Raw genomic sequence first — 17,924 nt, 5'->3', positions numbered from 1 at the left:
TTTCACATAACAAGAGGCTTACCTAGTGGGAGCTCACATGATTGTCCACCATCACGCTGCTCTGGATACCTCTAAAAACCTTGTGAAAAGCTAAGCAAAAAAATGAAAGAAGCATTGTTGAAATTGTTTACTTTGATTCTCATGAATTTGTACTGTTCCTTGTGCTTTGTAGCACTTGATTTGGGTTGCACTACACAATACAGTGGTAAAATTTTACACACTGTCCCGTTGATGTACAGTAAGTGCAACCTTCACAAATTATTGATTCATTTATTTCTGATTAATTGTGTTATTTTCCCAATAATTCTTTTTTCTAGCTCTTATTTAGTATAAAATTTTTAATATAAATGGGAAGAGTGGATTTTTTGTGTGGAAAACCCTTTAAACAATTGCATTTATAAATATAAATGTAAATCAATATCTAAATGATTTGAAATGATGGGCAACGAGTTATTTCTTCTACCAAAACTCTGGAAATTGTGTAGTGGTAACTGTTTATTGTCAGTACATTGCAGGTCTTCTCACAACAAGCAGATATACATATGCTAGTCGTATATATCATCATCATTCAGTACGAGGAGAGCAACAGTTAGTATAACGGGCTAGGTTCAACCACACTTCCTCCACGGCGTGCCTCCAAAGCACACCTCCGGTGTATGCTCCTTGACACAAAAATAATAAGACAAGGGAATGAATTAATCATAAATACAATAAATTAAGTATACATGTAGTTCAGCAGAAGACACTGGGCAGGCATGAGTCTTATTTTATACAGCCGCAAGGCAAAGCGAGGTCACACGATCACGCCGATTGTGGTCCAACTGGCAAACGCATCTTCAAGTATGTTCACGCTTTGCCACAACGTGACATGACAACAAAGGCCGCAAAAGTTCCTCACTGAGGTCAAAATACACGCCGCCATCGACAAATACATAGAAAAAAGCTCTCAGAAAGGGCTTCAAGGAGGTACACAACACAACAGAGCATCAGACGACCTTGACAGCCCACAATCATAGATGCGCTTATTGTAATACAATGTTACCTCAGTGTGTGAAGTACTCTGCATTTGAAAAGATCGGTTTTAGACAGATTTTTTTTTCCTTCGGGAATCAAAAGAAAAATCAAAACTTGAACAAATCAAAGCACAGACAAACACGTGGCCAAGTAAGATGAGCAACCATCTTGGCTAGTCACATAGCATTTTAAGAGATTGTTAGTCCCACCACAAGTGCTGAAAATGTATTGTGATTCAGTGCGATTCGTTGCATGTTTTTGTTGATGATAAAGGGTTTCTTTAATAAGGTATTGTTAATAAATAAAGCAGAAGAAGCTTAATGATAAACTGGCTAGCATTCCAAATAAAGTTGCCAGCATTAGCGACTAGCGATGGTTGCCGCTCAAGCTTCACTTAGGTGGTCACTACCATTAGCGACTTTAGACTTTGGTTTCTTATTTAGGTTGTTGTCAAAGATGAATTATTAAATACGCGAGCAAATAACAACTGTGCTAAATGTTAATATAGTGAAGAATAACGGAATAATGATTCCTAAGAAAGTTAATGATAAGGAGAAGGAAAAGAGGAAAACCGTGAGCACAAAAATCGAGTTCAAGAAGGATATTAATGTAATCCCTTTTGTATTGTGGTTAATGGGGATCAGACCTTCCCAGGATATGCATATATCCGCAAAAAAAAAATCACCGTTTTTATAATACACATTCTGCCGGCCTCCGTTCACAGCATTGGTTGATGGGGTATAATGGAACCCTAAACACATGGGTCCTGTTCATTTTAGGCGCTAAAACACAGCCACCACGCGTGACACAAATTTTCTCTCCCAGCCCCTGCATTTAATAATATTCGACTCGGGATAATGGTTCACGGCAAGAACGGTGCGGTTCATTTTGTGCAAGCCACGATGACATTCTTTAGGGGCCTTAACGGAAAAAAAAATTGCTCAGCTGGCTCTGCTCTCAGCAATAGTCAACTGAGGATAATGGATTGTAGCCATAACTGTGCATTTCATATTAGGCGGGCCAGAATGGCAGGCTTGCTGACAAAACTGCCTTTTGCCCGTACCCGCTTGCAGCATCATACGATCAAGGATAACGGACTGTAGTATAATTTACAACTGCAAAGCAGTGAGGCTGCAAAATATGAACATTGATAGTGTTTCTGTTGTGTTTTATGAAAAGTTAGTCATTCTTAAGAATACCATTTCAGCCTTGATTATATCAGCACAGACCCGATTGGTTGCTTAGGCAGCGGGAGGTGTAGTTTTAGTCAACTAAGTTTGTTTCCAGTTAGGAGAATAAATTACATTTTATAAGAAAAGGCATCACATTTGCATTAAAAGTCAGAAATATTTTTTTAACACCTATATTTTCTGTTGAAAGGGCTCAAAATCAGAGGATTTTAAGGAGCACTGTGAATTATTAAGCGCCTTCTCGTGGTAAACAGCGCTATATTTAAAAAAAAAAATAACTCTCGACTTTTAATAATAAGCAAAAATACATAAACTATCATATAGTAATCTTTTTTCTCTGACTTATGTTACCCTCCCAAAACCAAAAACCTTGTGAAAGGCTGGGCAAAAAAAGTAAGAAGAAAAATAGGACTGATGATCACTTTGAGTATCTATAATTTGTGTTCTTCCTTGTGCTTTGTAGCATTCGTTTTTTGGTTGCAAACTGTATAGTGACATCTTGTGGTCAAATAATACACAGTCTCCCTTTAAATCCACTTGCAAAATACGAAAATAGCCTGAATCTCATATGCCATAACTTTTCTAAGCTAGCAAGAACAATTTCTAGACACTGATGTTACTCTAGCCATTGCTGTTATGTTGGTAGCAGTGTTACGATACCATTAATTGTTTTGGAATGTTAAATTGGTTAAAAGCAAAAGGCCCCCGAAGCTTAAGCTCATCACAAGCTACCAATAGCATTATACAGACACTGATGTAAGCCAATGCTGTTATGTTGGTAGCAGGGTGTTAGGGTTATCACTCATTGTTTTGGAATGTGAAATCTGTTAAAATCAAAAGACCCACGAAGCTTAAAAGCAGCATCAGGTTGTGGGGGTGGCAGATTCTTGACATATTTAGTAACAAAGACGGCTGAAGACGTCAAATCTCCATTTTACATTTTTGTAGGGTGGCAAACAAAACCCCAAACTCCTTCTTTGAACAAAACCAGTAAAGCAACCTAGGGACAGCATTATTGTAATCTGCTCCTTCTCGCTACAGTGCGAAATACTTGTTTAGTATGTTAACATTTGAATACAGTCAAATGATCATAAATCAATTTCTGTTTCGATTCCTCTGTGAAGGATGCCAGCATGCACACAAGACAACCACGTCCGAGCACAATGGACGCCGGTGAGAAATCTCGCCATGAGAATGTTAAGTACTACATTTTCCAAACTACTGTGCACCCAAAAATCCCAAACTGTTCAGGAATTTGAATGGGATGCCTTATCTCGCTGAAAATTGGAAAAGCGTTACCCTATTTGTGAAATTGTTGGTCACGCGATAAATCTTGATAACAAAACTGTTAACCACAATTACGTAACAACAGTAGCAATGGGGATCAAATTCTATAGCAATGGTAAGAGCACAAAATTCTAAACACCAGACCGCAAGGGAACGGATAGTTGTTTAAAATTGCATAACATTGATGGCAACGGGAATCAAACCCAGATCACGGTAGGGAGAGCACTGGATTTGGCACAATAAACCATGAGGGACACAGACGATGCATGAAAAGGCATAAGGTCTTAGGTCATTATCACACAATTTTTAGTCTGTGCCAGATATGTTTGACAAATGAGACAAAACAGAAAGTAATTAAAAATCGGAATAAAATTTAGTTTCACTGTTTCTCAGCTCACACTAAGCATTGTAAGTGACAAACGTTTTGAATTACTTCACACAAAGCCATCCTCTTCATTTAGTTCAGAACTGCCAACTCAGAAGCTCTATGCAGGAAAGGACAAATCCGACTGTACTTCCTCAGAAGGCTGGCGTCCTTCAACATCTGCAAAATACAGCAAATGTTCTAGACTGTTGTGGCAAGCGCCCTCTTCTATGCGGCAGTGAGTTGGGGAGGTAGCGCTAAGAAGAAGGATGCCTCTCGTCTTAATAAACTGGTGAGGAAAGCGGGCTCTGTTGTGGGCACAAAGCTGGACAGCCTGACAACTGTAGCTGAGAGATGGGCACTGAAAAAGCTGCGGTCAATTATGGACAATTCATCACATCCACTACACAGCATCATCTCCAAACAGAAGAGCAGCTTCAGTGACAGACTACTGTCACAGTCTTGTTCCACGGACAGACTGAGGAGATCATTTCCTCCTCATGCCCTGAGGCTCTTTAATTCCACCCGGGAGAGTAAAAGCCCACATTAAACCCCAACCCCAAATTTGCATATTACCCTATTTTTATTACAGTGTGTATTTTACATAGCACTATTTAAATACTCTATATACACACGTTACATTGGGTATTTCTGTATTCTATATCTTTTGTTTTATTATTTTATTTTTCAACACAAGGATACTGATGGAAATGTGAATTTCCCTACGGGGATGAATAAAGTATCTATCTATCTATCTATCTATCTATCTATCTATCTATCTATCTATCTATCTATCTATCTATCTATCTATCTATCTATCTATCTATCTATCTATCTATCTATCTATCTATCTATCTATCTATCTATCTATCTATCTATCTATCTATCTATCTATCTATCTATCTATCTATCTATCTATCTATCTATCTAGAATGACCAATTTACTTCCCACAATGCGTTTCTCTTCATTCAGTTCAGAATCTTGTGTACTTCGTAAAAACATTGCGTGTCGGTGGCAGTGGCTCAGGAGGTAGAGCGCTCGTCTTGGGATCAAGAGATTGCAGTTCGAATCCTGGCTCCTCTGTGTTACATGTTGAAGTGTCCTTGGGTAAGACACTGAACACCTAATACCCCCAATAAGCAGGTTAGCGCCTTACATGGCTGCACGGCTGCTTTTGGGAAATGTGAAGCACACTGTAAAGCGCTTTGGGAAGTCTTGACTTGAAAAGCGCTATATAAATCCAGATCATTTCATTTTGGTGGTCCCCAACCTGTACCACGGACTGTTTTCATTTCTGACAATATTTTCGCGGCCTCGCGCAACAATGAATAAATAGTTGACATAACCAAAAAGTAGTGTGATGATGAGATGCAACCTAATGCCTTTTCACTTTGCAACTGTCTTGTAAGTGGTCTAGCGCAGTGTTTTTCAACCCTCTTTGAACCAAGGTACACTTTTATTTATAAAAAAGTTCAGAGGCACACCGTCCGTCGAAAATGTTTGAAAATTAAGTGATGTCAAATATTTCACTCTACTACTATATAAAAAGAAGAAAATAATACTTAAAATAAAAAAGAATGATGTGCTTTATTTTTGTTTGTATTTTTTACAGAGCAATCTTAAAACACTTTGTTTAACAAATTAAGTTATTAAATGTTCTGTGCTACCTCATGAGCAGATAAAGTATATAAAAAATCTACTGCCACCTACTGATATGGATGACTATTACAGTTCCTCGTCTGACGATTGCAAAAATCCTGAATAATGGCCTGATTTTTTTTGAAAGATAAAATTGGGCAAATTCCAATGGCACACTAGACAAGGTCTCACGGCACACTAGTGTGCCCCAGCACACAGGTTGAAAAACACTGGTCCAGCGCATGGGACCTTGTGCGCTTCCCGCTGCTGTCCAGGTTTGATTGCATTTGCATCCAATGTCATGCATTTGTGATCAGTGTTATACAGTATTTTAACTGATCAAACGGGTTTTTTTTATGCAATCCTGGCTCTGACGGCAGATTTAATTCATTGCGCCTTATATATGAAAAAAATATCACAAAAGACTATATTTTGGGGGTGCGCCTGATAGCGAGGAAAATAAGGTACAGTACTTGCTGTTTAAGTTGAATACAGCAGAGACACTGACTGGTGACATTTAACAAAGCCACGACTACTTGCTGCTTTTGTCACTAAATTACTCACAGTTCACCACGGTGACCTCGTGACATGTAACACCAATTAATCGATCCAGTAATCCATCTCGCATGCAAAAGCCACATTAAAGTTCAACAAGCAGCTGCTCAACACAAAACACTTAACTTGGAACTGTCTGCCCCAAACTGCCCAACACCCCGTTTCTAGGTTATTGCTGAGCTGCTGGGATCCCATGATGCATTGCTGCTCCACTCGTGGGCCTAGCTCAGGGATGGGCAACATTTTTGAGTCACGGGACACATTAAGTTCAAGATTTTGGCAAAGGTGGGCAAAAATGTTGAGTCTATTTCTCATATCTCCTGATAGTCTCAAATCCGAGACCTTGTATACATTAGGGAGAAAAATAATGTAGGCCTATCACATTTCTCATATCTTCGCTGTTATTTTAAAAAGATGTATCTCCACTTTGAAGCACTTTTTTCGTGGTAAACATTCCATTCATGCAAAAAATAAAAAAAATACAGAAAATAGAGAACATTTTTTTCAAATAACAGCAATAATATGCATTTATGAATAAATAAACAAGCAGAAATCTATTCATCCATCCATCGATCCATCCATCCATTATCTGCACTGCTTTTCCTCAATAGGTTCGCGGGGTAGCTGGAGCCCATCCCAGCTATCTTTAGGCAGTGGGCAGGGAACATCCTGAACCTGTCTGCAGCCAGTCGCAGGGCACACAGGAGAACTCAAACGCTTATTCACACCTAGGGACAATTTGGACCGGCCAATTTAACTTGACATGCATGTTTTTGAAATGTGGGAGGGAACTCGAGTGCCCGGAGGAAACACACGCAAGCACAGGGAAAACATGCAAACTCCGCACCGTAAGGCTGGTAGCTGGATTTTCCCATGACCTCAGAACTGTGCCGCGGACACACTCACCATTCATCCACCGTGCCGCCTGCAGATATCTACACGTACAGTACATTTTATATTTCTTGTTTTTTTGCCTATTAATAGACCATTTGCAAACTCCTATATTACTTTTTTAAGCACTACATTTTTTAATATGCCTTTAAAACTTAAAATGCAATAGGGGTAGTGGATAAGTGTTTTTTGCCTTATATATTTTGATGAATAAAACAAATACCAATAAGTTCATTCTGTTTTTAATATTGGACACCTGCAAAGGAAATTGCATAGGATGCCAGTTTGTTATTTTGACAATAATACCTCACAGTTGTATATTGTTTTGACTATAACACACATTTTACTGTTTCATTGTCATTATCGGCCAATTATGTTCTTTGATACCCACAGCATTTAGTGCGGATTCGCTTTTGCTATTTCTTATCTGATGGTTGGGCTTGCTCCAGTTTTTCTTTCAAGTTCAAAATCCATTAAAGATTTGGCTCCTTATTTTGAGTGTCTACTAAACTGTATATTTATCAAATATATAACAAAAAAATGAATGCTGAAACATTTATTCTGTTTTTAATATTAAACACCTGCAAAGAAGATTGCATCCGATGCCGGTTTGTTATTTTGAATATAATGCCTTACTGTTGTTCGTTGTTTTGACCATTATGGATTGTTTACGTCATTGTTAGCTACGTCCAATCACTGACCCAAGTTGCTGTTCTTTAATTTCCACAACCTCTGGGGTGGATCTGCTTTTGTCACCTAGAATATCTAATAAAAATAAAGGGCTCAGGGGAAGCCTTTTTTGGACAGGTTGGAATTTTTTATCTGGGGTTTGGGCTCTCTCCTGTTCTCTTTGCAAGTTCAAAATCTATTGATCTATTCTCTCCTAATTTTGAGTGTCTACGAAAAAAATACAAAGTAACGAAAAATGTAGCAAGCTATTTCAATGTTGGGGTCATTAGGAACAAGGGTGGCACCAAATCAACACATTTTATGTACTTTTTTAACCCTTATATGTATATTAACAACATACAATATTTTTAACATTTGGCGGGCCAGATTAAAGAGCATGAAGGGACGCATGTCGCCCGCGGGTTTCAGTTTGCCCAACCCTGGCTTGGCTCATGTAAACAGCCCAAAGTGGAGGAAAAATGTAAGACCAGGTTAGGGCCATGCAACGGCACCCTGATAAGAACGTTAACAACGAAACAAAACAAACACGACACCCGACGGGGACAAGCCCACTCAGTAGTTGCGCCGCTCAGTAGCAGTAGTCATTTTTCTCGCAACCCTTCCAAGTCTCGCGGCCTCGCCTTCTCCCACTTTGACATGGCCGCACAAAGCACAGCAAAAGAAGAGGACAGGAGGAGGGGGCAAAAGAGGAAAACGAAAAAATCGGGACTGTGGCGATGACCGCAAGGCGGGTGGGAGGCCTTAATGCGGGAGCGGCACCAGGATGTCCACATAGTTGATGGGAAAAAATCCCGAGTGGCCATTGATCATTCCTTCGTACCAGTTGTCGTCGATCTGGTTGGTCAGCGTGATGACATCGCCTTCCTTGAAGCCGAGTTCGCCTTCGTTTTCTGGCTCAAAGTCATAGAGTGCTCGACAGCATGGTTGGTCGAGAGGGGCTACAACACAAACAAAAAGGGATGCATAATGTATAATAATATGCATAACATTCAGCAGTTTTCTGCCTGGATCTTGCACACCACCATCCTCCTGAGGACACCAACAGACAGACGGACCGGACCACAGAGCTGTTCCTCATTATCTGCACCTGACTGTAATCAATAAACCGGCATTTGAGACCTGTGCTAAAAGCAGAGGCTGTCGGTTCCGTTCTTTTCCATATCAGTTTTTGTCTGTTTTTTAAATTTTGTTTTCTGGTTTTTGTAATTCAGAAATTGTTTTTGGACCACTTGTTTGTTACTTTGTTCCTGTTTTTTATGTAAAAAAAAATTCCGTGTACCACGTCCTCTGGTTCAGCTTACCTGCATTCGGGTCCACCTGTCAAATCGTGACAGACTTTAAGATTTAACTGCATAGAATTTTTAAATAATGGGTTTATGTTAACGTTGTGATTGAATAGTTGAATGAATGGCAATTTGATTTTGATGATTCATTGAAAAAAGTCATACAACTAAGGCATAGGCTGAAAGGTCACAATTATTTTGACTATTGTTTTCACAAGAATTAACTGAAAGAAAATATTGAAACATCACACATGAATAATGGAAAAGTAACTAAACCCAGACATATTTTTTCTGTACATCTTTCTCTATGGCTTCACTTTAAAATGAATGTAAAACTTGTCTTGCACCTTTTTAAGTCCCATCAGACTTTTTTCATAATTTCACACTGTTTTTAAAAATTACAATTTTATCTTAGTTTAGATGTTTTATTTCGGGTCTGTTTTGTTCTCTCAAAATGTGTCTCTTCTCATTCGCACATATTTAATTATCTTTCCTTATTTTTTTATTGGAGTGAAACATGGCAGTTGTTGATTGTAAAGTTTACATGTCATCAGTCTTTTTCACAATTCACCAAGTTTACAAATATTAGAGCTCTTAATTAAATAAATAGACTATTTGATAGTTTATTTTTATTTGATGTTGTTATCTCAATGGCTTTTGTTTAAAAAAACATTGTTATAGGTAAATGATATTAATTCCCCGCAATTATAAACCAGGGGTCTCTGACGTGGTGTCCGCAGGCACCAGGTAGCCCCCTAAGAACACCTGAGTAGCTTGCTAACAGATTCTGAAAATAGCTCACCAATCATGGGCCATTGTGATTTTACAAAAAAATGTATTTCTAACTGGCATGATGTTTAAGTGGTTGACTGGGACTATTTCATGTCAACTTTTAATAATCACAACCTAGTAATAATATAGTAACATCACAGTAAAAACATGATAAGCTGTCATTTTAGAAATACATAGCAAACTGGTAGCCCTGTGTTCCAATCAATATCAAAAGGTTGCTCAGAAAGGTTGGCGACTCCTGTTCTTTAAGTATCATCTATTAAATATGTGACAAAACATATACAGTTCATAATGGTGGAAATACTCTTTGATATTGTAAATTGCATTTGATTTTACTTTTTTAAGGATTTGTCATTTAAAAAAAAAATGTCCCCAAAAGACACAATCATTTTAGGTGCAAGTGTTTTCGATTTCTATTTATGCTATTCAAAAACCGCAGACAAAGGTACCAAAATTGGTCGGTATGCAATCGTTAGTACCTGGTGATCTTCCAGGCGATTTAGCAGAATGGAGGCCACCATTGTGACTTTCACTGGGCGGCAACAGCTCCAAAGTCATGCGTGGTTTTGGAACAAATTCCTTCCTGGGCTTACTGGACACTTCCTTTATCCTAAAAGTAATAGTTTAGAAGTTGAGAATGAGGACAAAGGACAATGACACATTGTTTGTTTGTTGTATACCTGTCGTCCATCTTGCTAGAGAGCTGTTGGAGGATCTGAGCAGTGCGACTGTGGTACTCCAACTGGGCCTGTACTAGCGCCGCCAGCTGGCTTACCTGCTCAATCTGCGACCAAACACACCGACCCAATCAATGAAAGCCTATTAAGAGGAGTCCAAAGATAAATTGGAGCTCTTACGTCGCTCTCTAGAAGGTTGAACATGCTCTGTTCTGCAATCTCCTTGCTCTCGTCAAACTTCTCCAGCGCTTGTTTGATCTCATCGTCCTGCACTTTCCCCTGGCGCTTCTTCTTGTAGTCAAAGTCCAAACGGCGACCTTCCATCTTTTTGAGATGATGCTGAGGAGGGGGGACATAGCAGGAAGCACATGTAAGCAGAAGTGGGATATGATTGCCTTTGCGTACTTTGTACCACTCACCTGGATCTCTTTGAGGTCTTTATCATGGAGGTTCTGCAGTGGGTCGATGAAGTTCTGTTTCACTTCCATGTCTAGAGCATCCTTTACTTCGCCAAGTTCCTTCATTGCTTCTCCCGAGTCAATAAGTGCCAGGCCTGGTTAGTAGAGAATTAGTGAAGAGAGTACTGCAGGGTTGTTAAACTCAATTTACTTGAAGTAGGGTCTGGGTGAGGTTCGGCTGAATCGGGGCTTCCAAAGGAAAACCTCAAACAAAAAAAATCCTGTTTTAAATATGTATTTTCAAAAATGCTAGCTCAAATAAAATTTGAAAAAAAACATAGGCTGGCAACCAGTTCAGGGTGTCCCCTGCCCACTGCCCGGAGATGGCTGGGATGGGCTCCAGCCCCCCCGCGACCCTGATGAGGATAAGCGGTACGGCTGATGAGATGAGATGAGACATAATATGCATGGGCTGCACTTACATTAACAAGACAGCGTGTATTATTTGAAGCAGCAGCAAGATAGTGGAGAAATATGACAGCTCTAGGTTAAGCTAATGTTATCTAAAAACAAATTCAAATTTCTTAACCTACAAGTATTTTAAAACATGTACGTTTTTACCAGTTTATGTATAACTTTTTTTTTCAAATCATTTTTAATGAATGATATGGTGGAGGCAGAGGCTCAGGAGGTAGAGCGCTCATCTTGGGAGCAAGAGATCGCAGTTCGAATCCCGGCTCCTTCGTGTTACATGTCGAAGTGACCTTGGGTAAGACACTGAACCCCTAATGCCCCCAATAAGCAGGTTAGCGCCTTACATGGCTGCACGGCCGCTATTGGGAAATGTGAAGCACACTGTAAAGCGCTTTGGGAAGTCTTGACTTGAAAAGCGCTATATAAATGCAGATCAATTCATTTCATTTCATATATTTACCACCAGGATCCACTTAACAATACGCACTCTTCCTTTTAACTTTCAGATTAGGGCAGGGCCCAATGACTGTCATCCCACGGACTGCAATTAGCCCTCAGGTTTTGAGTTTAAGAACCCTGCTGTACTGTCTATATCAAACGGGTGTCCAGAATATTCTGCTCTTAAAAACTTCTGGGTCATCTCCAGCCTCTGATCTCACAAACTTTCTCATCATCCGAATTTCAACGAACATGCGATGGACAAGAGAGGAAGACAACTGTCCTTCAACAATAACATGAGGTATGGAGATAAGAGTGTGTAAAAAAATTAACCTTATTAGGGGAACAATTATCATGATATGAAGAACAAATGAGAAGAAATGTTCAATTTTTCTGAGGAGGATATTGAGTTGTGGAATAAAAACATTCCTTACCAAAACAAGAGTCCTCCCCCAGTTCGCGTCCAAACTTTAACATGGCATCTCCCAGAACAGACTCAGCCTGTGGATACCCTGGTCCTTTCTCCTGGCCACGAATCTTGGACATGGTGTTGATCATGCTGAGCTTGGCCCTAGAGGCCGGGTTGGGCTGCAGGTATTCTGTGGTTTTAGTCATGATGTCCAGAACTGCTCGGCTGGTCACGTCCACTTTCTTGCAAAGACACATACAAGTGAGCTTTAAGGGAAATCTGTGGCTCAAACTATTCCGATTGCTTTTACCTTCTCCATTTCTTTGAAGTCATCGTCGAGCTTGGTTCCTTCGGCGCCTCCCACTTTCTCGCTTACTTTCTGTGGTGGGACAAGAGTTTGACATTTTAGAAAGAAACAAAGTACCACAATTATTCAAGTATAATACAAATTTTTGCATACGTAAAAAACTTAAAGTTTGGGTGTATGTTATAAACGAAGGACGGGATGACACACTTTGATGTATTACTGTGCAAAGTCCTATATTACTGTGGTCTATTATGGTCTTTGTGCAAAGATCTATCAGTCTAAGCTATCGCTGGCCACAAACGCAAATCATTAGATGCAACCACATCTCTCGACCCACAAGTCCCCTCCAGTCTATTTATAGCAACAATATCCAGATACTTTGATTCAAGATTCAAGATTGTCTTTATTGTCATCAACATAATATATTGAGGAAATTTCCTCAGTGACCCCGGTGTACAGTGTCTATTAAAAAAGTTCAAAACTGGATACGATAAAATAAGATAAAATGTGGGTGAACTGTACAAAATAAATTTGGGCAGGCAGTCAAAGGTTGGAGCACGAGGAAAGAAATCGTCTGGGGTGGTGTGAGGAAACGCAACACTTGTACAGCATCGAGGCGACTTTGAATGTGTATTGTAATAATGATAATAACGATGCAGAGAACCGAAGCGTATGCTTAAGTGAACTATATTGAACTCCTCTATGTGACATCACACACCATAACACTACCGCTGGGGCATACCATTCCACAAAGGGGGGTTCACCAGACACCCTGTTACCCTGCCTCAACGTTTGTCACTTACAATGCTTAGTTTGAGCTGGAAAAAAGTAAAGCAACACTTTACACCGATTTTTAATAAAAAGTTAGAGGTGCGCAAGACACAGATGTGTACGCTATACTACAATGTAGAGCAAGCAGGAGCCTTTAACGTACTGCCCACTTGGTACCCCCCTGAGAACACCTGACTACTCCACAGACAGGTTTTGAAACAATGATGGGTTATTTTTCATTAATATTTGATTTATAACAGGAATTAAGTTTTTGTGGTTGACTGAGCCTATTTTAACACAACCTCTAAGTATTACAACCTCGTAACAACGTAGTAACAACATGAAAAGTTGTCATTTTAGAAATGTAAATCAAACTGGTAGCCCTTAATGCACATCAGTAACAAAAAATAGCTTTAACCCTGATCTAAAGGACATTGGGATTAGGGACAGTCAGATGACTGGGTGGGTTGTAAAAACACACCTCCATCTTGAGGGTAAAAAAAACCCAAAATAAAAGCACATCGAGACGCAAACTTTCCAAATGAGGATGCAGTTACCATGGAGACGCAGTCCTCAGGGCTTTTCTCAGGTTACATAATTTTCTCCGGGTGTTTTTACACGATGAGTCCTTTAGACAAAGTCTGAGGTGCGTGTGTGTACATGCACATGTACGATTCAGATATGTGTAAGCATCAGACAGGAAATGGAAACACAGCTGCAGAGATCTTCTATAGCGACAGATGAGTATGTCGTCAATTTTAATTCAATGTGAACTCTCAACGCAAACTGAAATCACGTGTGATTCCCTAGAGGGCCATCAATTATTGACCCGGCCAACTACAGAGCTCGCGTCACACTCGCCCGCCGCTCACACGTGTGAGGTTGCCATGGCGACACCATCTTCTGAACAGTGGGGGGGCCGGGTAGCAAATTATCCACATCGTGTTCAAGGGCCTGCCAAAACAAAAGCCTTTTCAGCTTGCCCTACCATTGCTGATGGTAACTATGGCGACCTGCCAACAAACTCATTTACAGTTGCAATGGACATACCATGACACCCTTTGACTCACATGTTTACCACATTATATGTAGAGCTATCAAATATTTTTTTATCAGGTCATGTTTCAATTGGTACATTTGGAAATTGCCTAAAACAGATCTAAAAGCAAGACTAATAGACTTGAGTGAACCAATAGATCAGTCGGACAGATGAAGAGAACAGTTTAGAGACTGATTCAGCACAAGGTAAGATGAAACCTTTGTGAAATAGAGTGAAATGTTTTTTGATGATATGGGAAACAATCACAGACCAGTAACACTGAACCCCAGAGGGCATCCTGGACCTGAAACTGAGGCTGATTAGCAAAAAAGACCATTTTCAAGGTAATCAACAAGATGGCATCATAACCTGACGTCAGAGAAGTACAAACAAGATGGCCATGGTACGCATCCTGATGGACGTAAGTCGTGTTTTAAATCGTGTTTTACATTTTCAGTGTGTTTGTTTAATTCCAGAAGCAAAAAAGCGAATTATCAAAATCAAAGCTGAAAAAGGATTAATAGATCTGTCGAAGGTTTTATTTAATGAATGTTTTGGGTAAAAATGAGCAACAGACAAAATTCTAAAAATTTTAAAATGCAAGGAGTAAGATGGCTTACCATCATTCTTATACTAAAATGACGATCCAGAAGCTAATTGTAAATCCATTACAAAGTTAAACATTAAAGGTATTCTAAAGTTGATTTCCATTGTCCTACTGACGAAAGCCTCGTCACCCTTGGGGGAAATCAACTTTTGCCTGAGGGATCAGTTGTATTTCGCTAAGAGTGATGAGAGCAGGATCTTGCTTTAAGTGATCTTCTATTCCTTCGTTGTACAATTATTATAACTTGGGCCAGTCTCGAAGAATTTTGTTGTAAATATTTTTACCCATTTGTTCAGACAGTATTTTATCTAATTGGCATTCAGGAATTTGTCAGTTTACACACATTGTTTACTATTGTGCCCCCGGGAAGTGTTACAAACCCCTTCCCCTGACTGTATCTGAATTATTTGTTAAAAAAAAAAGGAGGGGGGGGCGTCGAAACACTGGACAGTTGGGATTCAGGACTTAAGCTAATCACAAGCCCCCATGAGCAGAGTTTCCTGTTTTTTCTTGTGTATTCTATTCAAAGAAGTAAGGAACTAGACTGAACGATGGCGCTGAAGAACACTTCTGGCTGCAAAATAAAACACAACTGAGGTTATATATCAGGACTAAATAAAAGAAGAGGTTTTATGTCAAGAAATTATACAACAGTGACTGAATCTAGGCAGTGACATATGTGATTATACCAACAGTCAGGAGGCTTGAGAAAATAAAATAATGCCAAAATGAATGAAGATGAATGTGTGCAACATTATCAACCAGAGGAATCCTATCATTGAGCTGAGTTCCATCAAGATTTTGGGGGAAAATTGAACCAGGTATTTCAAAGCCTGATATTGAAATTTTAGATTACACTAGCTCTATTTCATGACATGACTCACTAGTCTACATCCCTCATAGGGACACATTCCGCTCAAAAATACCATGAGACACACAGCGACTACTCTTTAAGAAAGCACGTCAAGTTAGAGAGGTGTTACATCTTCGTTTGCTCATGATTTATTCAGCCAGATGACTGAGGTGTCGCGTTTCCCACGCCTGATGAAGGCAGCGGCCATGCTAACAGCTCTAACGCAAACCCCTACACACAAATAATAGGATCCATGCAGAGGACTTTTTGATTCCCTCTTTAAGAATATCCGCATCAACATAACCGAGAAGTTTATTAGCTCCTCTCTGCCCAGTCTGGAGGTTGTTGCCGACTTGCAATACCACAGCCGAGCAGTCAACAGCAAAAGGGACTCCCCTTGCCGGGGCCACCACTTCTCTGATCTGTTGCCCTCTGGTTGGTGTTACAGGTCCCTTAAAAGATGTACAAACAAGCTCAGAGACTGTTTCTTCACCAGTGCAATCACCACTATAAACAAGTGTGCAAAACTGTGAAAAAATATATCTTGCGACTTATTTGGGATTTTTTTTGTGCTGCTAATGTGATGCACAATTCATTCATTGTAAAATAATTGTAGCTTGGGCCAGTCTGTAAGCACTATGTTATCTAATTTTACAAGTATTTACTACAGGTTTATCATGGAGTTACATGTCTCATCTCTTTGCAAACAATATTTCACCACATTAATATCAATGACTGTAAAGACAATGCGCTATTCTATTCCATTCGATCCCATACCAACGCCTCCTATCCCTTCCCTTCCATTCCATTCCATTCCATTCCATTCCATTCCATTCCTTTCCATTCCATTCATTTCAATTCAATTGCACCTAGTAAACGATATCATGGCAGTGATGCATTCAAGAACATGTAGGGGGGATTCGATATTGGGTTGCCTTGGGAGGGGCTCACGCTAGAAAGTCGGACTGGGGGTGATAAGGAGGGGCGTCTAGAAGGGAAAGATGCGATGATGGACGATGGAGGGAATTCCCTGTTGTGTGCATACACAGCCAATCAGAAGCACCTTTGCAAAGGCCTCTCTATTACGTAACATTACATCGAACCGTGCACGTGAGAGTGGGCGGCTTCAACTCACACGCACGCGCATTTACATATTATCATTATCATTATTATTATAATACATTTGTTAATATGATTACACAGGCTGCATAGGTACCACGTCTATGCACCTCTCCTGTTAAGAAATGTGGATAAAATGGTGCAGTGGTGGAGAAAATGGTGGAAATTGGCTCGGAGGCAGCCGGCGGGCGCGTCGTGTTTACGTCTGCATGTCGGCAAAGATGCTGGAGATGCGGGTGTACGATGCTGTACCTGTGTGGCCTTGTGGAATTGCTTCTTCAACCCCGCGACGGACATCCCCGCGTCTCCAAGATAGACTCGAAGGAGAAAAAAAGAAAGGAAAGGACGAGACGCACGTCCACTCGGCGTCCACTCGTGATGATGCTTGCACGAAGCGATTCAGACGCCTGCGTTGGCTTTGCAGTCCGCGGAAAAGACAACCGGAGGAGGAGGGAGAAGAAGAGGAGGAGGAAGGTCCAAAGATCGTCTGTTGCTCGATGCTTAGCCAAATGTTGTACATGGGTCACTTTTTTCCCCTGCTATAACGGTAAAACATATTTTGTGCAGCACAAACACATTTGAAGAGACGCTCTAGTTTTAGCAATAGACACCTTTTTGTGTTTATAAACAAGTATCACTTAGCCAGGCTGCGTGCGCATTGTTGATGCAGACCGGTGAAACTCAAGTCAATTTGATAGAAAAAGATCTTCGTTGTTGATAATAGCATCTCAAATAAACACAAAGTAAGTGCAAGCAGCAAGATAGTGACTATATTAAGCGATCAAAGTCAACATTTTTTTTTAACTTCTTTTGATCGGTGCTACACAGATTGGACAAGCCATTTGGTGGAGCTTTTGTCTTACATTTTGCCACGGGTACAAAGACGGACCACATGGGGTAAGTCATGAGTGAAATACCTTTTTATGACAGTAAGAGAAATGGATGAAAATAGGGGCTCACATGACCAGTGAATATTTAAAGTAGTTAGTTGCCACATGAGGTAAACTTTAAAAGAATGTACTTTCCTTGGCTTGCACCTACTTTAAATACATATTTTGTGTTGGTAGGACCAATAATAATAATGATTACAACAATTATTCAAAAATAATTGTTTTATGCTAGATCTT

At 39.9% G+C, this 17,924-nt stretch overlaps 1 protein-coding gene across 1 annotated transcript; it reads right to left on the bottom strand.

Annotated features, from left to right (window-relative positions):
• Positions 1–477: 477 nt before the first annotated feature.
• Positions 478–17,248, bottom strand: LOC148357015 (endophilin-A1-like). The gene is made up of 8 exons (XM_088346941.1): positions 17,050–17,248; positions 12,412–12,480; positions 12,127–12,343; positions 10,802–10,935; positions 10,563–10,721; positions 10,386–10,489; positions 10,185–10,315; positions 478–8,568 (listed from the first exon to the last, which is right to left on the bottom strand). Exons 1-8 carry the CDS (start codon positions 17,092–17,094, stop codon positions 8,372–8,374), a joined length of 1,056 nt encoding a protein of 351 aa, XP_088203067.1. The 5' UTR covers positions 17,095–17,248; the 3' UTR covers positions 478–8,371.
• Between the last annotated feature and the right edge of the window lie 676 nt (positions 17,249–17,924).

The sequence above is a fragment of the Urocampus carinirostris genome, chromosome 11 (assembly GCF_059441175.1).
Source record: "Urocampus carinirostris isolate Australia breed hairy pipefish chromosome 11, RoL_Ucar_1.0, whole genome shotgun sequence".
Lineage (NCBI taxonomy): Eukaryota > Metazoa > Chordata > Actinopteri > Syngnathiformes > Syngnathidae > Urocampus > Urocampus carinirostris.
The sequence above is the reverse complement of the archived record's forward strand: the minus strand, read 5'-3'. Positions and strand labels throughout refer to the sequence as shown.